This window comes from Plectrocnemia conspersa, unplaced genomic scaffold (assembly GCF_051122295.1).
Source record: "Plectrocnemia conspersa isolate PC_06_02 unplaced genomic scaffold, ASM5112229v1 ptg000004l, whole genome shotgun sequence".
In the NCBI taxonomy this organism is placed as follows: domain Eukaryota; kingdom Metazoa; phylum Arthropoda; class Insecta; order Trichoptera; family Polycentropodidae; genus Plectrocnemia; species Plectrocnemia conspersa.
In genome coordinates this window covers 529146-555921 of record NW_028277168.1, presented here as the reverse complement: position 1 = coordinate 555921, position 26776 = coordinate 529146, and the positions used below count along the sequence as shown (strand labels likewise).

At 31.7% G+C, this 26776-nt stretch overlaps 5 protein-coding genes across 5 annotated transcripts in view; 2 read left to right on the top strand and 3 right to left on the bottom strand.

Annotated features, from left to right (window-relative positions):
- Window positions 1-375: 375 nt before the first annotated feature.
- ND-MWFE (NADH dehydrogenase (ubiquinone) MWFE subunit) lies at window positions 376-5571 on the top strand. Its single transcript, XM_088184337.1, has 3 exons — window positions 376-535; window positions 4013-4099; window positions 4162-5571. The coding sequence occupies exons 1-3, from the start codon at window positions 437-439 to the stop codon at window positions 4198-4200; spliced, it is 225 nt and encodes a 74-aa protein (XP_088040463.1). The 5' UTR covers window positions 376-436; the 3' UTR covers window positions 4201-5571.
- On the bottom strand, window positions 4238-5562 carry LOC148235543 (gamma-butyrobetaine dioxygenase-like). Its single transcript, XM_088184335.1, has one exon. The coding sequence runs from the start codon at window positions 5560-5562 to the stop codon at window positions 4297-4299; it is 1266 nt and encodes a 421-aa protein (XP_088040461.1). The 3' UTR covers window positions 4238-4296.
- A 1364-nt stretch (window positions 5572-6935) lies between the features above and the next one.
- On the top strand, window positions 6936-7810 carry PolZ2 (DNA polymerase zeta subunit 2). The gene has a single exon (XM_088185255.1). It carries the CDS (start codon window positions 7017-7019, stop codon window positions 7623-7625), a length of 609 nt encoding a protein of 202 aa, XP_088041381.1. The 5' UTR covers window positions 6936-7016; the 3' UTR covers window positions 7626-7810.
- shop (sulfite oxidase) lies at window positions 7535-12328 on the bottom strand. The gene is made up of 10 exons (XM_088185253.1): window positions 12058-12328; window positions 11822-11988; window positions 11637-11760; window positions 10630-10962; window positions 10377-10569; window positions 10040-10165; window positions 9786-9978; window positions 9513-9713; window positions 7829-8001; window positions 7535-7760 (listed from the first exon to the last, which is right to left on the bottom strand). The coding sequence occupies exons 1-10, from the start codon at window positions 12081-12083 to the stop codon at window positions 7632-7634; spliced, it is 1665 nt and encodes a 554-aa protein (XP_088041379.1). The 5' UTR covers window positions 12084-12328; the 3' UTR covers window positions 7535-7631.
- Window positions 12329-19087: 6759 nt separating this feature from the next.
- The window catches only part of LOC148235539 (atrial natriuretic peptide-converting enzyme-like), a 36010-nt gene continuing 28321 nt past the window's right edge, over window positions 19088-26776 (bottom strand). The window contains exons 10-16 of the mRNA XM_088184104.1: window positions 25656-25797; window positions 25413-25591; window positions 25168-25351; window positions 24954-25107; window positions 24759-24882; window positions 24548-24696; window positions 19088-21153 (exon numbers count right to left, since the gene is read on the bottom strand). Of these exons, the coding sequence (XP_088040230.1) occupies window positions 20977-21153; window positions 24548-24696; window positions 24759-24882; window positions 24954-25107; window positions 25168-25351; window positions 25413-25591; window positions 25656-25797 (1109 nt within the window). The 3' untranslated portion in view covers window positions 19088-20976. The remainder of the gene's footprint in view (window positions 21154-24547; window positions 24697-24758; window positions 24883-24953; window positions 25108-25167; window positions 25352-25412; window positions 25592-25655; window positions 25798-26776) is intronic.

Sequence of the window (26776 nt, the reverse complement as noted above, 5' to 3'; positions counted from 1 at the left end):
CTATATATCAGAAAACTATGTCTTGAGAATTAGATGAAAAATACGTTTTAGAGGAGCAGCAAGACTGACTCCCTTTAAAATAAAATTAGGAATCAAGCCAAGCCCAGAAGAATGCATTGTCCTTAATTTATTAAAGCCATATTTAAGATTCTCTGATGGTCAGTACTGAAGACCAAGAACAAGAAGAAGGAAATGACACTCTGCCACCCTACTCTATGGTGTAACAATATATGAATATTGGCTACGGATGCCATCGCGATCTTACTTTTAAATAGGTATCTGAGGTTAATGAAAATCAATGAACGATTTGACGTTTATTTTTGGATTATAGTAATTAAAATGTTATTAAAAAATCGACGGAGGGAAAAAACGAGAAGATATAGTTTTCGATTGCGGCAACATTGGTTAGCTGTCAGTCTGCGTTCTCGAATTTGCGATGTGGTACGAAATCCTGCCCTGCTTGGCGGTCATGACGGTAGCGATGACTGCGCCCCTCTACGCCCATAGCTTCTTGCACGAGCGCTTCATGGGCGCCGTAAGTTTTCCTATTATTCTTCTCCTTCTGCTCGACGCTGTCGTTTATGTAACACTTCTATATCTACTAACGAAGATTTACTCGTTGATATTACTTTAACTTCATCTTGAAACAGATTTTAAAAACGTCAAAAGTCACTTCGGAATTTTTCGTTCATTTAGGAAAGCAAAAAAAACATTTTTTTCATTGTAGACTAATACTGAGTACATATTAACTTTTATAGATAATCTCTGCCTTTCTTTAATCGTTTAATTTTGATAATATTTGTTCCCAATTTTCCTATACAAAACATATTAGTGTGAATTTAAAACAGAATTGTTGTACTTGTATTTGTTTATCGGTCATTTTCTTATTACTTTTTATTTGTTGAACTAATATTTATCTAAGCACCCTAAAAATGGACAAATTTTTATTAAACCTGAATGATCAAGATAGTGCTGACGACAGTTATTTGGAATTTGGCTTTACATCAACAAATGACAACGATAAAGAGAGACCACAGTGTGTATTGTGTGAGGATATGGATATGTTCCAATTACAACAACAAATATATGCTCTCCTTCAAGAAGAAAAATACGAGTATGCCAAACACTTTAAACTCACATACCTATGTGATATCTTTGAAAAGTTTAATGGGTTGAATGGGTTGAATCTTTCCCTGCAAGGACGCAATATGCACATTTTAAAATTAACAGAAAAGATTTCAGCTTACAGCTATGGAAAAAAGAAGCAACCAAGTCTCAATATAGATATTACCGAGACAGCTGAAATTGTATTTTCGCCATTAACCACTTTACCCTTTTATACGCACGGGCGCGTTCAAAATGTTTTTGGCGTTAGACGCATGCACGCACGGGCGCGTGTGAACTCTATATTAAAAAAAAACCGCTCTGCGCAATATCTTGCGTTACTACGCATTCTCTCATATGTGCGTTTGTATCGAAGAAATTTGATCCTCATAAATTAAATTAAAAAAATGACACGAAACGACAGGGGTGGCCAACCCGCGGCTCGCCTTGAACATTTTTATTTAATTTTTTTTTTATATTTAATTTTTAGTGTTATATATTTTTTTACAATGTACGTTTAGTATCATTATTATTATATTTTCTATGTTTACATCTAAGAATAATAGTAAATACAATAATAATAATTCATTACATTTTCATTTTTCACTCCAAAAAATGTTTATAGTGTATCAAAATCTAATATGGGGATATATAATTTTATATCTGCTTCGCGATGTTATGATGCATTTCCAAAGTGGTTGCAAGATCATTTGAGTTGGCTACCCCTGCTTTACGATGCTAGTATTTTTTTACACGTGTCTATCTATGCATTCTCTCATATGTGCATTTATGTTGAAGACATTTACCCCTCATAAATCAAATAAAAACTGATACTTTATGATGCTAGTATTTATTTTACACGTTTCTGTTCAGATTGCTTTCATTTCACCCACTTCCATGGACTTCGGAAATTATCAAAGACAATTCGAATATATTTGCTTTATTTCTGGATGTCATCATAAATTAGGTAACAAAACAGAAACCGTAAGTTTCAAATATTTTCCCAGAGGATCTATTCATTCAGAACTGCGTATTATATCCAGATGGTAAAATATATTCGTGTAAAATCCATAAAAATCAGAACCAAAATTAGTTTGCTTGACGCGAATGGGAAAAAAATTAGAAGAGACACACAATACCATTGTCCAGAATGCATGGTTGCTTTATGCATACCTTGTTTCAAAAATCACAATACTGTATTATACGGTATTTTTTTAATTTTACAACAAACATTACGTATACATACATATGTATTTCCATTTCATGTTTAGAGTTTGAATGAAAAGAAACAGAAAAGAAGGCAACTTTTAATTTTTATTAATTTAAAAAAAAAAAGTTTAAATTGTAATAATAATAATAATTATGAATAAATAATTTTAAACTGATTTTTTTCATCATTCTCATAACACATCGCATAATAAATCGCAATAAAAAAAGGTGATCATTTTGGACCATTTTTTAAAAATAATCCTGAGGATGAAGTGGTTAAGTGCGTAATAACTTTTTCAATTTCACAACAAAGTCATTATTAAATAAAATTCAGACTAATTGGAAATCAAGAAAAACTATTAGTAACATAAGGTTTGCCCTGTGATAGACCAATGTTTTGACTTGGGGCGTTGTGGAAAAATTCTGATATTTTAAGGGCGCCACATTTTTATCTGGAAGCGAGAAATAAAACATTTTCGCATGTCTATCAACCCCTCCCCGACGTGTCGATGTACTAATCGAGCGCGACCAAGAAATTGAGGAGCTTGCTGGAACAGCGATACAAAAGGTACGGGACAGGAGCAAGCAACTACAACTAAGTCCACCCTACGCCAACGAAGACTTCCAAGACGCCTACCTGGAGCTTCGCCCTGTCGCAGAACCCCTGAACGTCCACAAGGAGCATCCACCATAGCAGAAGGCGAGTCAAGACCGACCCTTTTGGAACGCAAGCCATCCAGCACTATCCGTGAACTTCTCTGAAGAACTACAAGCGATATTTGAAATAAAGTCTTGTCATGTAAATATAAATAATTGTAAATTTATTTACAAAAATTTGTACCATTTAGAAGATAATAAAAACCTACACATATTTATAATTACAGATTTTTACTTTTACCAGTTAGAACAAGAACGCTAATTAGTTCTCACTATTAAATGGATTTTCACTATTATTCATCACACAGAAAAGTGGCAACTGTGTCCTATTTCAAGAGGACTACATAATATTTCAATAAAACTAGAAAGATGTCTTGTGATGCGCGCATCAATTATTGAATTCAAAAGCACTGTGTACCATGTATAATCACCGGTCACTTTTAATAGAACGAGTCCAAAATATCTGTATATGAGGAAATATAAATATTATCAATTTTTATTTCCCACAAAGTTCCTACAAGCTGGAATATGATTCCCTCGAGTCGTGTCAACGAGTATACTTGGGAAAGCGCTTGCTTGTAGAGAATATATACAATCTGCAGCTGCTGGAAGAACTTCGTTTTTGTGTGCCACCAAATTATCAGTGTTTGCACTCCCCACTATTGTTTGTGATACCGCATTCAAGAACAGAAGTGTTGGACAACTTACCAATAAGCGCAGCTACCCGACTTTTTGTCGGATAGCATTGATTCGTTCTCATCCAGGTACTCGCAGTTGGTAGTCGTATTGTGGTCTAGCCATTTATTTTTTTGTGCAAAATACATTGGCTTAAACAGCAATTTGGAGCTGATGAGGTGTAAATCGAATTTACAAAAACTCAATACAAACTTGTATTAAATTAATTATTATTCTTTAATATTATAAATACACAGTAAAATGGCAAAACTTATGAAAGAGCGTATGAAAAATTTGATAATGATGTTAAATTAAAATTATGAGATTTTTCAATGAAATCGCCTAATAATTTTACTTGTTTTTTCAGCGTTTCTTTAAAACTTTTCAAATCGATTATGATTGGCAAACGTTCCAACGCGACGAGCGACTTACGGGACACCCTCACAAACTTCTCGTGAGTATAATTTTACATAGACATAACTACTTTATACGCTCTAATTTTTTATACTGTTGCAGGACCTCAATGATATACCGGACGAGCCGATAAAAAAGTGAATGCTTATTAAAATCATAGTGTAAATAAAAATTGTTATTAAACAGTTGCATTAAAATTTTATTTCTTTTAATGTTACAATTGTTCATATAATATTTTCAACGCTCGGATAAAACTCTCAGTCTCGAATAAATATTATCCCAATCTAAATAAGCGCCGATTACATATCTAGCGTTATCGAGGGTGTCTTCGTATTCTGTTCGCCCGTGTAAGAGTCTTCTGTTGTCGAAGCAGACGATTTCCCCCTCGGACATTTTATATCTTGCCGAATGATCGTGTATCATATCAACGAACAATTTTAGCGCTTTATACCAAGGCTTCACTCGTTCCATTGGTATGTCCATGTGACTTCCTCTTTGGGGAGTCGAATAGCTGATTCTTGATATCGCACCGTTACTATTCTCTTGTATTATCGGTGCTCTATGAACGGTGTGAAACTTATTGCCTTTTTCTTCCCCGATGTCTTCCCACTCCACTTGAGTAGTCGATAATATCTCGTACTCCACTCTATGATATTCTTTGAGAAGCTTAGCTACATATAAACCGTCACACAGTAAATTTTCCCCCCCGTCGCTCTTCGTTTGGATCACACAGTGCAAGAGATTAGCTCCAGGTTTGTATTCATAATAAGGTAAGTCTGTATGTAGTTGAAGATTACTGGACATGTAAGCCACGTTTGTGGCGTCCGGTTTAGATTGTACGACGAACTCTTCTCCGTAATGAGTCTTCCTGATAAAATCGACTTTGTTTGCCAATCTTCTGCACGAATCGTGATCTGGACTTACGTTTATTATTAAAGCGATACCATAAACGCAAAGCTGCTCCAACCATTCTTTGAGTTTATCATCATTGTCGATCAAACTACAATAATCGTATTTCTTAAATATTGCGTTGAAATCGTTTTTGGACCATTCGACTTTGCTAAGCTGGTAATTTGTAGTACTATATCTATTCCTAGCTTCTTCTGTGAACGATCTTTCTTGTAACCATTTCAAGTCATACGACGAACTGTGACCATCGCTCCATGCGATTTTTACGCATTGCTCTTTTAAATTTACATCCTTCGGTTTAGCGTTTACATCAAAATTCCTCCAATTAATGATTCGACTTTTAGATTCTCCATGAAAGCAATTCTCACACTGACAATTGTCTCTTAGCCAAATGTAAGGAAAATAATCCTTTTCATTGATCTTTATATAATCTTCCAATACCTTCAATTTCCACTTGCCGGGTTGAAAATTCGCTCCGTTGTATAAAATTGAGCTTGTATTCAAAGTTCTAGGATGATTACACTTGGAATATTTTAATAAAACACTATGTTTATTTAAGAAAAACTTGAACGATGTTAGTCTTGAGGCGATCATTTTAAAAATAAACTTGTTTTATTGAACTTTGTACCCTTGTATCAGACTGTCAAGTACTAATGTACTCTTTAAAATATTATCTTTAAATTGTTTTTTTTCTACGTGTCGTTTACCCTAATTTAGTCAAATTAAAATCGCGTACATTATTTTTTAATATCAATAATGTATTGGCTGTTCCTGAGCAAAATCAAGAAACTGACATAAACTCTTTAAATTTCTTTCTCTGTATTTTTGTTAAATTTTTTTGCATTATCAAATAATTCAAAAGTGAAAAAAACTATGGGGGACCCATTTATGTATATATTTATTTAGATTTAATTATGGCCAAAATTTGGAGGCATTCTGGTAATATTGGCGTGACGGACAGATTCTCTTGGCGACTTTGGCGGAGCTTAAGCTTTGTTTATTTTTACTCAATTTAAAAATTTTATAAAGTTCGTTTTACGTTTTTTTGTTGCTTAAGACGCAAATATTATGTTTCAATCAGTTTAATAATTCGATCGCGGGTAATTTGTTTCTAGTTATTTCATTATATATTTATGCATATGCAAATCCGCACAAAATAAACGGCAATACAAGACAGCAAGAAGAACGCGTCACAGAGAGAGGAACACCGCCAGATTACGAGATCTCCGAGGACCATCCACTGTACATCATCCCTCCGCCAGCGCTCGTAGAAAAACCATACTCGCCCACATATGTAATAAACAATACAATTCATTACCATTTTCCAGCGTCTTATTGGCTGCGGAGTCATACCTCATAGGGATAGAAACTTTAAGCCCATAACTGCGTCTAACCTATAATTATTTTTGTACATATTAAAATATAAGCTATTGTAATTAAAATGTACAACCATGTAGCGGAGGAGGGGAAGAGTGACGATGCAAAACTAGAACTTATCATAACATTTAATACCATAAAACAGTAAAATAAATTAGCTGCAGCAGCCAACTTACATAGGTCTTATTGATAACCTGTTCCTACACATTTGGAAAAAATATTTTTTATTTATTTATAATGTTCGATTGGCTCGTTTGAAATAATTCTATGAATTTTTAGTTGTTTGTAAACATATTTTGCAACATAACATGGCAGCACTTGATTTCTTTTATTGCTTCTTGCTATATTAAAAAAAATCGTTTAATACATAAAGGTTAAAATACTTTTTATGCCCTTAAAATTACCATAGATCTATCATGTCTGAATTTATTTAAAAAATGTTTATAGTAGCAACAAATACAAATAGGGAAAATCAAACGATATATAAAAAGGTATTCTGAATTATTATTTTTATAACAATAGAAAATTAATACATAAAGAAATTATTTCCTCTGTATATTTAATATATTAATTTATGACAAAGATTAAAAATCAATTAAAAAAATGTATTGTTATGGCCAAAAGTGGAAATGTCACCTTGACGTTTTACTTTTAGGTTATTGATAAACATAATGGAAACGCTCATTGCAGACGTTACTATTGAGTTTCTGGAAGTAATATTCCATTATTTGATATACTTATCGAATATTTATCCTAAAGAGATATTCGAAGATCGCAAAAAATACGGAGTTGGCGTCAAATATTCAATACACCCTCATCTCAACAAATACATAACAGAATGTCTGAAAACAGCTAAAATAATGATGCAGTCAGACTCAATTGAACAAATTACGTTTTGTATTATGGATTCGAACGGATGCGAATTAAAAAAGTTCGTCATAACTATTAATACAGACTTACACAGTCAAACGAACGATGTAGATCAAGATTATTACTTAATCAAACTGGAACAAAGCTTAAGAGCGGTTTGTCTCAAGTTAACACACTCGAAATTGTTCAATTATGTACCAGATGGAAGTTCGTTTAAAATATTGTTACATACAAATGAATCAGCAGCTGTGAAGCTATCTAAAAATCCAGAAGTCGAACATTTTCCATTCATTGAATACGATTTAATAAAAAATCGGAATGAAAAGGAATACTTTATTCATCCGATACATACGATAAAAATCAACACAGTATCTGTACAAATATACGGGGAGCAACAAGATAATTTATAATATTTATTATTGTTTGATCTTTATCTTGATTCCATCCATTGAGTTGTTTAAAACGCCTCTAACGTTCCAAACGTTTTTTACGTTTTCCGGTTGGGTGTTGTAATTTGAATCGATGGCTTTTACCCAAATTTCAATCTAAAAATGTAAAATTGTAAATATTATGTGAAATAAATTTATGATTAATACATATTTGTTTTATTTACCTCTTTATCTCCTTTTTGAATGGGAATTTTCGCCGTCCACAAAGTCCAAGCCCAGTGACGTCCAGCTGGCATATTGTGCTGTTGTACAATATCACCGTCGATCCAAGAATTTCCTTGATCTGCTGTTAGATCAATTCGAATGATTTTTTGTCCGCCTCCAGACCATGCATAACCTAATAACAATATACATATACATATATATTTTATTTTACAGTTTGGTAGGATTTTTTACATGATTGCCCAGTAGAAAGCTATAATCGAACAAATGCGCTTTGCCAAACAAAAACGCACGAGAATTTGAAGAGCGACCAAACTCTCAAGGACTACACAGACTCGAAAATCATTAGCATTAATTATCTAAGTACCTTTATATAATTTTTATCTTTGACACATATAGAAAACAATTGGTAATGTCTCGTGCACGGAACATATTGTTATATGTATCATTTTGTCATCGTCGGAAGTGACCACAATAGTCTCGCTTACAAAAGGCCACCCGGAAGGGATGCTATTTTTTCATTAGAAGGGTTGTACATAGGCAAGGTTTAATAGTACTGCAATTGGTTTAAATAAGCTTTCTTTCCTATTTGTTCAAGCTTTATCCAAGTAAACGTATAAAAGATTCACATCAAAACTCCAAGAGCACCAATCAACTCAATTTCGACTCTGAATAGTACCATGAGAAACTAGAGGGACTCAAACTTTTACTCCTGATACTGATAGAACCTCTTTTAAATCAACCTAGACTTTCCTCATTCAACATCGATGCTCAACAGTGCATTTCATCTGTATGTCGGTTTAATTTATATTTGTGCAATAAAACTGTTTTTTATAATAACATTCATGGAGGTATATTTACAGAGTGAGAAAAAGAAAGCAAGCTATGCTTCAAATAACTAAACAATCATTCGCCACAACGATAAGATAACTTGCATTATAAATACAAATCTATGCTGATTATTTTTTTTCAATAATTTTTTTATTTGATATGTAACTTGCTATGAATAATCGTAAGATTGTGACGAAACTTTTATTCTAAATTTGTTTCCTGATCACTAACTTAGAAACATATGACTATACTTGATAACGATAAAAATAATCCTCGAATCTTAATAAAAATATAATTAAAACGATTTCTCAACAAAAAAAATAGATTTTCTAAAGCTTAAAAACATACCCTCAATATATGAATTCATGCTTATGTCTTGTTTTGCATACACATAGCAAAATTTAAAGTTTTAAAAATATGATTTTCCCATGAAAATTTACTACGTCTTTTTTATTGAAAATATTACATATTTATAGCATTAAAATAAATTTAATTGTATTAAAAGTTTGAGTCAGTGTTATCGAGCGACAAAAAATTGAATAAATATGAATCCACACAAACGCGGGATTGGTATTTTATGTAAAAGTTTTAATGCGGGAGCTGTAACTTTATTGAGTTCAAGAATACGGCTGTTAGTTTAGTAAGCCTTTCATTTTATTAGCAACTAAGAATAAGTTTATAACAAACAATTTTTTCAACATTGTATCATTTTATTATTTCTATCTGTATTTTATCGAAATTAAAAATTAACAGTCAATATGTAAATTTGTGAAAAATCTGATAAGCTTATTTATTTTATTATTTATAATTTTTTTTAATCTGTAGTAATCTGTAGTCCTAACATTTTTATATTACCTTTTATTTCAACGTATCCGTTCACTGGAGTTACGCAATCACCACTCGATGGCGAAAGAATAGCTGATGTCACCGGTAAATGTTGAATTGACGTCGATTTTGAATAATCCGTAGCGGTCGGATCGATACTAGGATTGAAGCCTTTATAATCTTGTCTTTGCCAATGCGAGAGACTTTCTTCTGAACTTATATTAATGCTATCTATTAATAGAATTATTTATTAGAAAATTGATCTAAACTTTATAGTAAATATGTATATAATATGAACATTACTTAGCCATTTGACGCAACGAGCTCCTACAGTTCCTGGAATAAACGCTCTCAGTGGAAATCCATGATCTCTAGGAATCGGATTATTGTTCATTTCGTACGCTAGTATTACATCACTACGATCGTCCATTGCTTTCGATAATGGAATTGATGCTCCGTACGGTTTACCGGTTGCGTCCAAGTCCATTCCGTTAAACTTCAAGGCAGTAAAAAAAACAAAAAATATGATCCTTTTATGTATTTTATATTGTAAATACCTGCACGTGTTTATCTTCGGCATTTTTTATACCGGCTGATTCTAAAATATCTTTTAATCTCGCTCCCGTCCATGTGGCGTTACCGACAGCGCCTGGTCCCCAACTCAAGCCTTTTGTTTGTAAATGCTGCCGTAAAAATGAACATAAATATTATGTGGCATTAATGTCAAGAAAAGCAGTTTTTATATCCAGTTTATCTTCTGTTTTTACATCATTAAATATATTTAATGATAATTTATACTACTTAGTCATCTTTGTTGAATAATGAGTCATATGCTTATATCTATAATCAGCACCTTTGCCAAAACTTTCATAAGCAAATCAAATTTAGCTGTACCTCATTCATTTCAGAACGTCTATTTCCAGCGCACATCAAAGCGGCTGTGACAGTATGTTTTGGAAACTTCTTAATATCATCTAACGTCAATGAAAGTTTCTGACTCGATCCATCTTCAGACGATATAGTGAGTTTAAAATTTTTAATATCAATCTCAGGCACAGGTAAATGATGTCTCACATAGAACAAATTACTAAAAATATAAAAAATGAATTAGCTTCAATAAAAAATCAATATAAATCAATCTATTTACTTTTGAGTTATAAACGATTGCCCCAGTAAGTCTTTTGGCGTCTCGGCGTTGAACGGTCGTTCAGATCTGACTATCAATCTCGGATCTCGCTTCGGCTGGTTATCCCAAATGGTGCTCAAATCGTCTGCCTCTCGCACGTCTTTGTAGTTTCCTATTCGGAACGTTTCCATCATTTTTTCTATCTCGGGTGAGTTGTGCTGTTGATACAAATCCCAAAACGGTTCAACGGGTCCTCCGGCGGCTTCTAATATTTGCTTTCCACCAGGATGTGTCGCTATAAAATCGGTTATGTCGTAAACGCCGTTTTTATATGACACCCAAATTCTTGCATTTCTGAAACGGTAATTAATTTTTATTGACATTTATTACATAGACAGATTTTATTGCTCAACATATATTTTATTTTTTCGTTCCACATAAATTAATTTTTGAGCGTTGTATGATACACAAACTGAATGTCAAAATTAATCTGTAAAGTAACTCCAATCAGGGACGTTATTACAGATTTTTCCAAGAATGGAGGGGGTTGTTTTATTAATATTTCAATTTCAATTTCATCAAGATTCATAGTATGTATTTTTGTGGCCAAATTCAAAGGGGTCGCTATTGCTTGGTTATCTTACAATAAGCGAGAATAGAATGAAACATATTTAAACTAAATTTTGACCAACAGGAGAGCGTAAAAAACAATTATCACTTCTCAGAAGTGAAAAATTCACATCAAAAGCAATAAAATCGTTTCGGCGCCATCTAACACTAAATTGAGACATTTTTTATTATAAGGTTATACTAGAAACTAGAATAGATACACTATCATTATAAAAGTAATAGAAACATTAGATCGGAAGTATAAACTTGTTGTTTCTTGTAAATTTTTTTAGATTTAGTCGTGTTGGGTAAAAACAGGATTTAATATATGATTTTCCATGAATACCACTAAACTATAAAGATCATTATTTGAACATCGTATAGCAACATATTCTTTTTCCATATGATTTAATACTAACGTTGAGCTGTGTTTTGATATTTGTTCATATCCGTAGGTGGGTAATCCGTCAATGACATTATCTGGAGATGATTGTTTACCAAACGCTTTTTGTTTCAGTAAAACAGTAGTATATTGTCTCTTATCTGGAAAGCATCAAACAGTTTTATGTCGGTAATTAAAGAAGCAAGTAAATAATAAACTTACTATAAACGTAAAGTAGCACAGAAGCTCCGACTGTAGCCGTTGCGAAAGCTTTCCACTTCCAGTCATATTTGTGATTGCCATAATCATTGTTCATCTTGGTAGAATACAGTAATCTTGAAGTCGAATAAAGTAGTCCAGCATTGTACTTCGTAAATATGACATGATTTCTGTAAAAATATATTTATATTTAATATTAACATTTAATAATATAAAACAAGGTTTATATAATATAATACCGTATTATAGTTTTTACTATAGACATTTTGGTTCACTCCAAGGTTAATAAGTCTATGATTGCGTATTTGACATTAGAATCAGCTGTTCCGTCAAGTAGTTCAGTTTGGAGGTGTTCACTGTCGATATGTTTATTTCTGTTATGTAGACACGTAGCGTTTATCGTTCGATGACGATACGACTCGACTCGATTCGACGATCACAATCACATCCGCAAGCGAAACACTCGGATGTACACATTTACGCTGTTTAGTGTAGAACGAGTTTTTAAGTAACCCTAAAATGACTAGGTGGACAAATATGGACGAAAATTATTTAGCGTTTTATTTTAAGTAAAACTATTATATTATGAGAATAATAAATACGCAGCATTTTTCATAAAACCTAACCTAAAAATATTCATTATACCATTATATTTGTTTAGGTTAGGTTTGGGTTTGAACAGAAAATCACGGGTAATGCAGTGGGGTTTAAGACTGGTGGTTTTTATACACATATTTTATAAGGTTCTGAACATGGATTATCAAAGAAGAGGATCAAACAAATTTTAAGGATGATATGCATTCATTAAAGTAATGCTACAATATTTATGGGCAAATGATGGTTTAAACTAAAAGAGGGAAGTAAAAAACCGCAAGAAATACTATTGTATATTATTTTTAAATACGTTAGTATTTCTTAAAAATATTTTTATTACGAGTTCTTTTGAGTTTAAAGATAAATTAGAAGGTAAATGTCGTAATTTGGACCAAAATATGGGCAGACGCAATTGTCTTTATAAGTGCTAATTGAAATGTTTTACATGTCATATTCAATTGCATACGTTAATTAAAACGCAATACTGTGAATTACAATAGTTAAAGATTTGATGCAAGCTCCCATCTTGTGGCCTCGACCGATCTGGCCATAACAAAATTGTCGGCCATGCCAGAATTTAAATCAACTTTGGGTCACAATTTTATTCTCGGTAATAATTATATTATTCAGGGTAAAAATAAATATTCAATGGTTAAAATAAAAATATCATACGGTCAGAATAAAAATAGGACGATCAGAATTAAAATGTAGTTTATGTGAATTGAAAAAAATTATAATTATTTATTTTATAAATATTTTATAGAATATTTCGCTCGCACCAAAACTGTTGGACAGGCTATGTGCGAACGTGCGTTGGTCAGAACATTGAACACCCAGTGAACTTAAAACGAATCTATTTAATTGTATAAAGGACGCAAAAGAATTCATAATGACGAACGAAGCGAGAATAACGACAGAGCGGCAGCACAGAGTACGCTCGGTTTGTTGTATTGACATCTGATACAGATCATATAATATTCTTTATAAATACTGATTAATTATTATTACTTAACATAAATTCTGACCAGTCAAACTTAAATTCCAACTATTTAATATATATTCTGACCAATTAATATAAATTCTAACCATCTAATATTTATTCTGGCCGCTTATATTTTGACCTATGTATTCCGACCTTTTAATATATATTCTGCTCCATGTAATATACATTCTGATCCGAAAGATACGAAATTAAACATTCATCAAGAATTTTTTTTATATATTTAAATAAAAAAATATATAAAAGTCTTTATTTAGTGGATTATCAACCGGTCGTTTCGATTAGCGATCACGAGGCATATCAGCGTCGCTTGTCATTTTGGCCATAACAAATTCGTTGGTTACGTAAAATCTTTTCCACAAATTATGGATGCTTTTTGTTTAAAACAATGCAGAATGGCTTTCTCAGCAATAATATAATTTATAGAATAGAAAGATTTACGAACGCGTCACTACTTTTAACACACAAACACAAAATATTTGCGCATGCGCTTGCGTCAACTAGAGTTGTCAATACGACAAATTTCGTACTGAAGTCACATTCGCATTTATTTAAAAAACATATCATTAAAATACTTATTATCGATTATTATTTTACTTTTCAAACCAAATTGTAGCTGATTTTTTATCAATCTTGAAAAAAATTATGGAATATCATAAAAATATTATTAATTTTTTGACACAATTTTGTCCCATCAGAGCGAGGGAAATGCTATGTGCAATTTGGTGTGATACAAGGAGCTGGTCCAGTTCGTATCATTTGTTTATTTCTTACTACGCAGTATTATTTTTGTGTACTGAAATAATACTATTCTTTGCTCTTCGTAACGCATTGGGGTTACCCATTAGGTCACGATGGTTTTAATTTAATTTGAATAAATTGATTAGTGATCTAGAGACAATCAATAGCTTCGCGCCGGTTTCATCGTAAACAGCCCAAGTAGGAAGTCGAGCCTAGTTCAGTCCGCACATTGTACTGAAACATATTAGTTGCTACTCGGCCGAAACTCATGAGCCTTATCACTGCGATATTTATCAAACAAGCTGCTTCATTTATTATTTATGACAATAAATTTATTAAACATATTTCTAATGGCATTAAGAGGGTTAAAAAAATTATAGAACATTTGTGTGCGTAAATAAGATTCGCGCGTTGGTATAGGATTTTTGTGCAGGGTAACCATAAAACGAAATTTATTTTGTTGTAAATATATTTAATTTGATTTAAAATCAAAATACATTACACATTTGTCGCCTAAATAAACACAATGTACATAAAATATTCGTTCTATTGTCGAACATCAAATATTTAAAGCGTTCTATAATAATAAAATATTAAATGAAAAACATTCAACATTCACGTATATTTTTTTCAATCGAGAATATCCCCAATTTTCAAATATATATTTTAGTTTCATACATATATAGTATATTTATATAAATATTGTATTTTTTATCATATATTGTCTATGTTCACAGTGAAATCTCTCTATGGTACGAGTTATAAAAATACCGTCACACGCGGATTATAATTATACTTATAGTATTTTCGAAAAATAATTTCGTAGATTTGATTTTTCGAAAGTAAATTAAATTAACTTTAGAAGAGGGACCTTCGAGAAATTTCACAATATTGTCGATCGGTCATCAGAATAAATTCACGATTTATTTAAATACAATATCTATAAAAGGTATTAATTTTATTGTCGCTCATATATGACTAGAGTAAGTAATTTCATTTCTAAATATTTCACTATTTTTCCATAAATATTTCTATATAATACGCTACTAAGTTTTGCCATAACCTAACAATCATATTAAATAATGTATAAAACGACCAAACAATATCTACATTCAAAGTCAAATATTTAACCCGAAATGAAATCAATAGTGATAAGAAAAGTTAAACAGATAAGAGTTTAGTGAATCAAGGCCATCTAATCACCGATTAAACTCAAATTGTAAATATAAAATAATATTTAAAGTGTTTAAATATTATGCTAGTGTATTATAAAGAAGCTCTGTTTTAGTTTAGCTATAAATAATTATTTTGAAATACAGTAAAACCCCGTTTATTTGACGATTGTGTTTATTTTGCTATTCGCGAAATTGTACTGAATATATAGGGCACTTTTTTTTATTAAATATCTACTGTTTTTACAACGATAATGATTTCTAGCTTTCTATTTAAATTTTATTCATAGTAAAAAGTTATAGTTCTATAAAAAATATAAGAAAAGGTTCAGCTGCAGATATTTTGTTGTTTTTGATTTATGCATTTTTTCTAATAGAATTTCATCAATAAAAAAACGTATTTCGAGCTGATAAAAAAATCAATCAACGGGGTTTTAGTGGATGTAATAGTTTAGTTTATATATTTAAAAATATATTTTTTTAAATTAAAGAAAATATATCAATTTAGAATTGAATAAAAATATAAATGTTGCTTATTAATATGTTATATAAAATATAAAATTATAGATTTAAAAATATATTTGATTTAATGGAAACTATATTTTTTTTATTATTTAATTGCCATTATTTCAAGCATAAATAATGTATTTTGTCTATCCATTATAATTTAATAATATGCTTTTAATACAAGTATATAAATATATATATATATATATATATATATATATATATATATATATATATATATATATATATATATATATATAAAAAGGTTTGTATTAAATACTGAAAAAAATAGAATAATTTTAAACCTTTTATATTCAACGTTCAATATATTGAGTTTATTATAGAAATATTAAATAACAAGAAACTAATTTGCAAACACTAGATAAAAATATCTCGAAGAATAAAACTCTAACTAAAATTCATACGATAATATCTCATACAAATGTATTTTAAGTTACTCATACTATTTCATTGAATAAATAATTTTAGTATGTTTTATAATTGACGAAAATAGTTGATAAAAGCTAAGACGCGCAAAAAGTAAAAGTTTTAGCAAAACTTTATACCCTGTATTACAAAAATATGACGAAAATAGTGTTTAAATATAGTTCGGTCATCGAATAGATTTATTGTCGGATTGAGCGGAACAAATATATTAAAACACTATGTATATATGTTTACGGCTTGCCTCTCTACGCCACCGCAGCCAGTGTAATGTATAAATACATACATATTAGAAAGTAATTATTATAATACAATTAAAAATATATATTTTACTGATACAATTATTGTCATACATCTTATATATTTTCATCACACATTCAATATAAAAAAGTTATGTATTATAGATACTGTATACATTAACACATAGACATATGCATTTATATATATGAATCGGTGTATATATTATTGTCTTACATAATTCACCACAATAATCGCTAAGTATTTATATAACGTCGACAATTTGATGACTACACATCTACAACTTTATTATCAATCACGTTTAAAATCACACACACATATACAAACGTTCTCTCTACATACGCACATACACATTAATACGTGTAAATATATTGTCTCTTATATATGATTGATACATCGCACACATAGATAACTCTATGTATAAAAGCTGGATGCTGGAACATGTATTATGGTCTAATAAAGCCAAATACCAATGCATTTCATACTTTTCCCATTTGATAACGACTTTGCCGCGAGATTAGTAAAATTTGTTAAACTCATCGCCAACATTTTGCCGAGCGAAAATTTCTTGCAAATCAAAAATTTCACGCTACGCGGCAACTCGCTCTCAAATTGAAAATCATCGTTTATAAATATATATCTATACTATTGTTGTTAATATATATTATTATATTATAATATTTTATGTAGACAGAGCCTTGCCGATGAGGGTTAAATTGTCTACTTCAATTTTATATCCACTAACACTTTACATTGAACGGTTTTATTAAATCGTACAAGAACACATGAAGTATAAAATTTGCCGCGCTCAATAATCAGAGCTACATAATCTCGAAAAAACAGTTTGGACAAAATTAGTGGACTTGCTAAAAGCTCATAAAACAATTTAGACTTTTTAAAAATACAGTTATTAATCGCCGCCGTTATACAAACCATTGCATATTAAGCGAATTTAAAAATCATTTTTCAATGATTGTTTTTTGTATACACAATAGTAAAATCAGTGATCGGTAAACTGTGAAAAATGCTTGGTTATTTTTGAATCCTACAAAAAATCGTTTAACTGGCAAATAGCAAAAATGGGACTACATGAACAAAATCGAAGGGTCGGCGAATAATACGATGGAATGTTATATATTTTTGGAAAAACGTACCAAGTATCTTTTGAATCTGCATTCTATAGATTGTCTTGGAAAAATTAAATGATTTTTTAATTAGTCAGACAATTGATAATTTGAAGGGAATATGGATTATGATATGTATAAACTAACTGAATGAAAACTGCTTGGTTTTTTAAATAATTGCTTATTTGCTCAAGCAAATCCTACAAAAAACGATTTAACTGGCAAATCACAAAAACGGGACTACATGAACAAAACCGAAGGATCGGCGAAAAAGACGATGGAATGTGTTTAATATTTCTGGCAAAAGTATCTTTTGGATCTGCATTCCATAAATTGACGTCATGTAATAATTAAATAATTTTTTAATTAGTCAGGCGATCTATAGTTTAGATTTTTCATAATTCTTAAGGACATGTAAGCCTGAACATGGCGGTAATAAATTTCTTCAGTCAGAATTAATGCAGAACTACAGATTTGGAATAAACGATATTTAATCTAAGTTAAAATAGCACTCCTGAGCGACTAAGACGATCATAAGAAGCCCAGAAAAACAGTCACTTGAATCTCAAAAGTTTAACTCTAACGTTTACGAGCAATGTAAAATAATAAAATATAAATAAAAACAAAATAAACGCATACACAGAAAGGTGCCATAAAGTGGTGACATCAACGTGATTTACATCACGTCAATGTCACCGTGTCATCGAGTGAGTGATGTAATCATATTTATTTCTGCGAAGTCAGATTAAGAAATCATCACATCCAGCAGAAAAATTAGCAATGAAACTCATTGCAGCTGATAGTCCAGGGAATATATATGCGATTATCAAATATTTAATAACATGATTTTGCGCTAATTTAAAGTATTGCATTAGTTTGACTACATTCATATTTATATAGTCGAACCCCTGTCACAAAAATAGCTATTATGACCTTATAGATTAACAGATTACCCAAATGCGTCATAATGGCTAAAAATAAAAATATACAATTTAAATGCACAATGTATAAAATAATTGTTTCATAAAACGAATTGCTTGTGCATTACTGTTGGATAGATTGGGTGCAATTGTGTATTGGAAAGACTCTTTCACTTTCTCCGAGGTCTTCAATGGAAGTCTCTCTATGTAGTACAAAAAAATCTACGTTAAGAAACATACACACAGTTTCTAATGGTTCCAGGTTATAACATAGCGTATTTATAAAACTCTGAACACTCCGTTTCATCCCATGGGCGAGTACGTCACCAGACAGATATATCAACGTTGAATCAGTCAATCAGTGAATCTGCCAACGTTGAATCAGACAATTTCAATCAAGTCTTTAAAATCTGAAATACTGATTTTTATATAATATAATTATTTTTCTCATCTATCATCATACATTAGGTTTGTTAGATTTCCATTAAATATTGCGGTTGAATATTTGCAATAAAAATTAAAATAAAATCAAGATATGTTGGGCCTAGTGACATCTAATAAAAATAGTTTATAATTAATAAAATAGATGTCGCTGATTTTAGTAAGATGCCTTACTATTAATTTAAAAGTTGTTGATTGTGTTGACATGGTTGTAATGTTATATGCAATGGAAGATCTAAAATAATATATTTAGACACTCTGAGGATTGATCTAAATCGTAGTAGTTTGTTCTATCGACGCGGCTTTGCATACATAAAATATTTATTTACATACAGGTATAAATTGTAAAATATTTAACTCCACCTAATGTACATACATATAAATAATTAGTGTATATAAAAATAAATCACGAGTTTCATACATAGTAGTCTTTTTCTAGAGGTGACAATTTAGTCGACAGTCTATTATATAATATCTCTACACATATAGATGACTACCACTACACGGCAAACATTTAACGTTAAACTGAAGTTATATGTATATATATATATATACATATATACATGTATGTGTGTATATCAATGGCAATGCACGAATAGCCCCGCTACTCTCATCGAGTCCGCTCCCGACCGATGAGCAAGGTCACTCGCTTATAAATACTATTTTTGGACTTAATAATAATAATAATAAAATAAAGAAAGCTGCGTTTCTCCGGTGTATATGCATGCATCTTCACTGATATAATATATATACATACATTAATATATATATGTAGATATATATAATATATACAATATAAAGAATGAGACTTGCAAAATATTACAATATGCTTTTTGTGCGTTTTAACCCTTTTAGGGCGCCACTGATGTCTCACATACATACATATATTAATATACAATACTTTTTAAAGCTTGTTTAAAGTTTTACTGCTACCATCTAAAAATTTGTTATGCGTAAGTCTAACATTTCCAATTGAACACATGTCTACATGACTACGTTTTTTTTTTGTTAATAACTTGTCGTAAAAAATGAATGTTTTCATGAAAACGTCCGACGATTGTCTAAGTGTGTCCTTACGCTCACTCCGAGATGAAAAAATAAGGAAAACCCCATTTTGATAATTTTTTCACTACGAAGCACATTTTTTTAAAACATATAAAAAGCTCCTAAATGGGGATTTTTATACACATATACGATTTAGAATATCATCGAATAGACTCACATATTTTTTATTGTCATGTACCAATCGGGAAGGCAATTTGTATATACAAAAGTATTTTTTTTAATAAAATTTGGCCTGCCAAATTTCATACCATTTTTGAAGAATACGACTATTATAGCATATACATAATACATACATTAAATACACATATTAATATATAGGTAAATATACTCTCTAACGAAAAAAAAATATTTACAAAAAATTGTTTGTTTACAATAAAAGTTTGTATAAAACCTATAGTTACTCCGCTATGCGTAGAAATATGATATAAAATCACTATTTAATATCATATAATATAAAGCGACAATAGTATCATTATTTTCATATTTGTTTATATAATTCACGCGATGTACGCTTACGTACATTATATTATTGTCATAAATTATAATTGGCACAATGTATACTCTTTTTACATGTACATATCATATATCAATAATATATTTTTTTTAGTATTATTATTAAAAATATAAATGTGTTAAGTTACAATATGTATCACAAGACGAACCCTTTGCGATTTATTGTCGAAATTAGAACGCATAGCTCTCGTAAATTACGGTCGGACTGTGATCGTCCGGATGAAGACGTTCGTATATTGATAGATATGCCCCCGGTCGTTCGCAGATATGTTTACTTGTGCACGTGAGTTTTGATCTTACCCCACGTGATGTGCTCGTAGGGGTTACGCGTCCACGAATGATATGTCGAAGTGTTTTCCGTGTAAAAGGAAGATATGTGTCAGTCGGAGTGTATTTCCAGCTGCTGCTTTATCCACGGCACGTACTTGGGGACAAAAGCGTAAACACCCGGCAGTCTGGGGTGGGCGCATTTTATGCCCCAGCTCACTATGCCCCCGACGAACCAGCGGTCCTTTTCAGTCGGGTCTCTGCAGAGGAGGGGGCCACCGGAATCTCCCTGGAATATTAAAATTCTAATAAATAACTTTATTAAATACTGACTATTTATTAAATTAATCTGTAGTTCTATCTATAAGAAAATCAATATGTTAATTAATATTCAGAGGGCAGAGGAAAATTGATGTCTGATAAATGCAAGGAGATATTGAAAATAAATACGACATATAAAATCTAAGAAATCTTAAAATAAAACATCGCCTATATTAACCCTTTCCACGGCATGCACACCATATACTGAGGAGCCGTGTCAGATCACCAACGCGAAGTCCATCATATGATTGGGTAAAACTGCTTGTTTTTTTTTTGCGAAACCTCAACATATTGGTGACGCGTGGAAGGGGATAAAATATAAAAATCGCAAAATTATTCTGGATGTAAGAGATAAATTGAAACGTTGATCGTCGATGATGATAGAGAAGTTTTGTAGAATGATAACGAAAAAACCCGCTATGGCCAGAAATTACGCAAGATTCTTTATGCTATAAAGTTGTCAAAAAATAAAAAAAATTAACATATAGTCACATAGTTTAAATAATTAGGTACATGGATAGAATATTTGTGGCTGTGTTTACTATGACCAAATTCGTAGAATTCGTTCGTTGAGGGAAACAACACGTTTGAAAGGCCCACCTTTTAACGCTTATCTCAAAACAGATGTGCGTTTCAAATTTTTTTGATTGTACTTGTTCTTTCAAGACGTAAAGATTTTATTTGAATCAGTTCAATAATTCAATCGTGGTTAATTTATTTATAGTTATTTAATTTATATGCAAATCCACACAAAACACAAAACTCCTATACGGATCTAATTTTTATGTTATTATTGTTCCAAACATTTTTAGCTATTGTAGATACAATAAATTGGAATAAATTATATATTTAAAGTGCTCCATTAATTTTGCTGAATTAATTCATTCGAAGCTGATCTTAATTCTAGTGATTTAATTTACATGCAATTTCGCACAAAACAAACGATAAAACGACCCTGACGTATACATGTATTTACATCGAATCTGTTCCAAAAATTAAATACAACAGATAGTGAGTTATTAAACAGAAATTCGAATAAAATTAGGTATTGGATTTAAGATAATTTTGTTTCTCACAAACATAAAATAAATGTGTTTTTCTTCCACATTATGAAATGCAAACAAAGAGAATTCAAGCAGAGATTTAATATGACGTAGAACTAGCTACATTCGGTAAGATCACAGAATAAAGAATATATAGAAGCGGCGTTCGCAGTAAAAAACTCTTGCCACTGATATCAGTCGGCTTTGTCACGCCGTTTGCGATGGATCTCCTCATTCAATTTTCATAATATTTATTTCACAACGGTTGTGTAATAAATATTATGGGGGGGCTGTTCATTTGTAGGGTGTAAAAATCATAGTAGAAAACTAACAAATATTTTTTCACGTGTAAGCACAAATTAATTAATCAAAGCAAACGGTTTTTTTAAACGTCATTCGATACATCTCGCGCATATGTTTGACAGGGCCGAACTCAACCGATGCTTAAAATATATGAATTTATTTTAAATATTTATATATACGATGAAATTTGCAAATACTAAAAAATAAAAGTTTATAATAATTATATTAAAAATATCTTCGGCGAAATATTTAGAAAAATTGAAACACATTTTTAAGATTTTTTGCAAACTGAATTTATTTTTAAATATTGTTGTTTTAATTTTAGATTTCCCAAAGTTAATGTCAACGGTATAAATGGAAGATAATAATAGAAGCGCAAATTATTCGAAACAATTTTCATTAGATTTAATTTACACTACCAAAAATATTTTTTTATAAATTAAAAAACATACAGCGCCTTCAATTAATTTACCATCGAATAATATAAATAAAGATTTTGCGTCCTTAGCAGTGGACTTAGATACCCCAACAAAAAAACGTTTACACGCGAAAATGAAATATTTGCACTCTCTTTCAGAAAATCGGCTTAAAAGCCCAGATGCCTTCAACAAACAAAAAGGCAGAATAAAAAAAATATTGCGTGGAAAAAAATAATTGTCAATGAAGTTGTAGATTCATTAAGAGCAATTAATTTAAAATGTAATTAGTGACTTATGTCAGTACATAAATGGTTGTTAAGATATTGTATTTAAGGAAGTTTGGCAGTTTTCTTTACAGTTCTTTCTGTCAAAAATAATATAACTTATAAAAATATACCGGAAATTAACAAACTTTTTATTTTTATTTTATTTAAATTAAATATACCTTATACTTGCTTTCAACAGTGATTCAGAGATCTTAAGTGGAAGTTTCTCTAGTTAAAATGTTCCCACCGAGATCATAAGAATAAACTGATGGCAAACGGGATCGAGAAAATGACACAGTATGGCACTTTCCGCCATTAAATAAAGGGTAGACGGTTAACGGAAGCCTATCTCCATAGAGAGTCTAAATCACTATATATATAGTACGCAACAGATCGAATGCATTTATACAATTTTAAATCATCTGCGTACAGAAGAAAACTTGAATTTGTAGCTGCCGTTTTTATGTCAATAATTAATAACATATAGAGCAGAGGCCCCAGGTTGGACTCTTGAGGAACCCCCAAGTAGTGAAATATTCTTTCGACAATCAGCTGCCATAGTATACAAACTGTATACGTTCGCCCAGATAACTCGAGAATAACTAAGGTGAATCATCTGAGCAACCGAGGTTCGACAATTTTTTTAATAATAATCCATGACGAACCATGTCGAAGGCCTTCTTAAAATCTGTGAACGCCCCCCGTCTTCAACTTATTAAAACCTTATTTAAGGTCTGAGCGATCAGTACTGAAGACCAAGAAGAACAAGGAAGCGACTGAACAGAAGGTGAAAAATATTCTTCGAAAACAAATGAAAATATTGCGAAAAACCGTAAGCAATTTGCGTATTTGTACGGAGCGGCCGTTTTAGTTTATTCTTTGTTCTGTGGATAAAATCTACAATAAGAATGGTTCATTCTTTATCATATATAAATATATAGTATTTAAAATAATAAATTAAGCAATTTTATTTTGACGCCCTCACAGTGATTCGCACAGCGTTGTGTTATGTATACTTTATAAAATTTTAAAAGTTCAACGATTATGAAAGTATATAATAATTAATTAAAATAAATATTTTTTTGATAAATTTTATTTTTCAGGGAAATTATTATTTTTTGCACTATTTTTTAATCAATATTCGAATAATTGAAAACTAATCATAATTGAAAACCCTACTCTCAAGTCATTGACTAAAGTATTTCTGGTCACCGCTACTAAAATGTTGAAAAGTAGCTGGTTTTCGATTTACCACCTCGATGGCACGTAAAAGAGCAGATATCACAAATTATTTTGGCATTTTGATTATAAGAATGGTATTGAGAGCGTACCTGACAAGCGTCTTTCCCTCCTTCTGGATACCCAGCGCAGATCATGCCTTCAGTCACGTTCAGGTCTCTATGTTCTAGCCAAGAGTTGCACAGTTCTCTATTGAGCACAGGCACCTGCACTTCGTTTATAGCAGGCTCGTATTCAGATACTAGAAATACGACATTTTTAAAAAATATATCTAAACCATGCTTTACCATAACCGATACTCACTGTCTTTATCTTCGCGTTTGCCCCATCCGATCACAGTACATAACGTGCCTTCTGGTAGTTGTCGCGTCGCAGGAGGTAAGCACACTGGAACTAGTTGCTCGTGAAAAGTAACCTTCGAGGCTAGCTGTAATAATAAAACGATCGTTACAGAAAGAACATCGAGATCCGAAGCATTTTACGATCGATGTGTAATACTTGAAACAGTGCCACGTCATTGTCGTGAGCTACTCCCAAGTTGTACAATGGATGCGGTAAGACTCGGCGAACTTTCATCTTTTGGCCATAATACGAATGAGCGTGTCTTCTGGTGATGCCCAGTTGAATTGTCCAGCCTGTGACGTCAGAGTGACTGCAAATAAATGTTTATTAAAAAAATTTTTACTGATGCTAAGAAAAGACAATCACTCACTTTCCGACGCAGTGTGACGCTGTCAAGACCCATTGATCTGCAATTAGTACTCCAGCACAGTAAAATACTTCTTCGGGTCCACCTAGAATCGCAGCTAAAAAAGGCCAATCACCAGGTGCCGATTCCACTCCTCCGACTATCCGTTTGCTCGGTTTTGCGTAAGGTCTGCGCCTTTTACCGCATACTGAAATATTCGATTCGAATCAAAAGTCGCCTAAGATTTTATTGTAATTAATATTATTTACCATAGTTTTTACACTCCAATTCCACATTTGAAAACACATTACTGCACGTTCTGAACTCTTTTAAAAGATTAGTGTCTCGATCGTAGCGCATCCTCCATAAGGGTTTATCGCGTTGGCGATTAATCGCTTGCTGTTCAGTTCCATCTACGTTTGTTGTCAGCTTGTTGTATGTGGAGTTGCTAAAAGTGCGGTCGAATTTTAGTAAGGAAGATATCATTGAAGTGATTATATCGAAGTACTTACGAGTATCCTAACATGGCGCATACTGTTTGAGGAGAAGATGAATCCCAATGTGTGATGCAAGCCGGTTGCCATCTTTGCTGTTGAGGTCTGAAAATCTGCAGTTGACCTCGAGCGACATCACCGTTCACTTCACTCAGCCTCACTATAATTCAAGACATTCAGAAATTATTATTTTATAGCTATCTTCAAACTATATAAAGATCACAAAAAAACACGCAAACGGTTCGTCTTAATCCACATCTTTATTTAAAATCTACGTACACGCACTATCGTCGACTGTAACTTACAAGAGCTCCCTGGAAATGCTTTCAAAATACCCTGTATCGCATATTCGCAAATAAGCATTTTCAGAGCCACAGATAAAATAGGGACGTCATTTAAGTTTTTTCCAGGAGGGAGGAAGCAAAAGTTGGCCAATCAGTGGTCGTTTTGTAGGGTCAATATTGGTGTAGGAAGCCTATTATATAAATATATATATAGCTTTTGTTATGGTCAAAATTTGGTGGCACTTTGGTAACGCTGGCGTGACGGATTCTCTCAACTCGCAGGCTCTGGCGCGCTCGCACGCCGTTGCAGGCCCGCGCCCCGTTATTTTTGTAAGCACTATGTAAACTTCTTCAATATTCAATAAAAATACTACTGCAGCGGCTCAATCTGTGTCTAATTGCTACCCGTCACCTCCCGTCGCCAAATTTCAATTTCACTAAAACTTGAGTCACTTGGTGATTATTGTTTTTGATCAAATTAATTTCATTAAACAACTTAACGATTATTTACATTTTTTTTTAATTATTGAAGATAATTGTACTTGCATAATTTATCAGTAAACCAAGTATTTTATATTTATTTTTTGATACTGACGCGTGAAGAAAATAACAGGTGACTTACGAAAAAGTCACTGGCGATAAAAGTGTTAAGATTTGTGGTATTTTATTAAATGAAATGCATTATTTTGGCCAACCTGTCCCCCCTTCATAAACGACATCCCTGTTTAGAATCCACGGCAAAATCAATCAAGTTTTGCAGTCGCCGTCACAGTAGAAACGCTTGGTTATCTAGCGTTTTTTATAACAATAATACCACTTAAAATAAGTGAGAATCAAAAAAAGCATATCTAAACC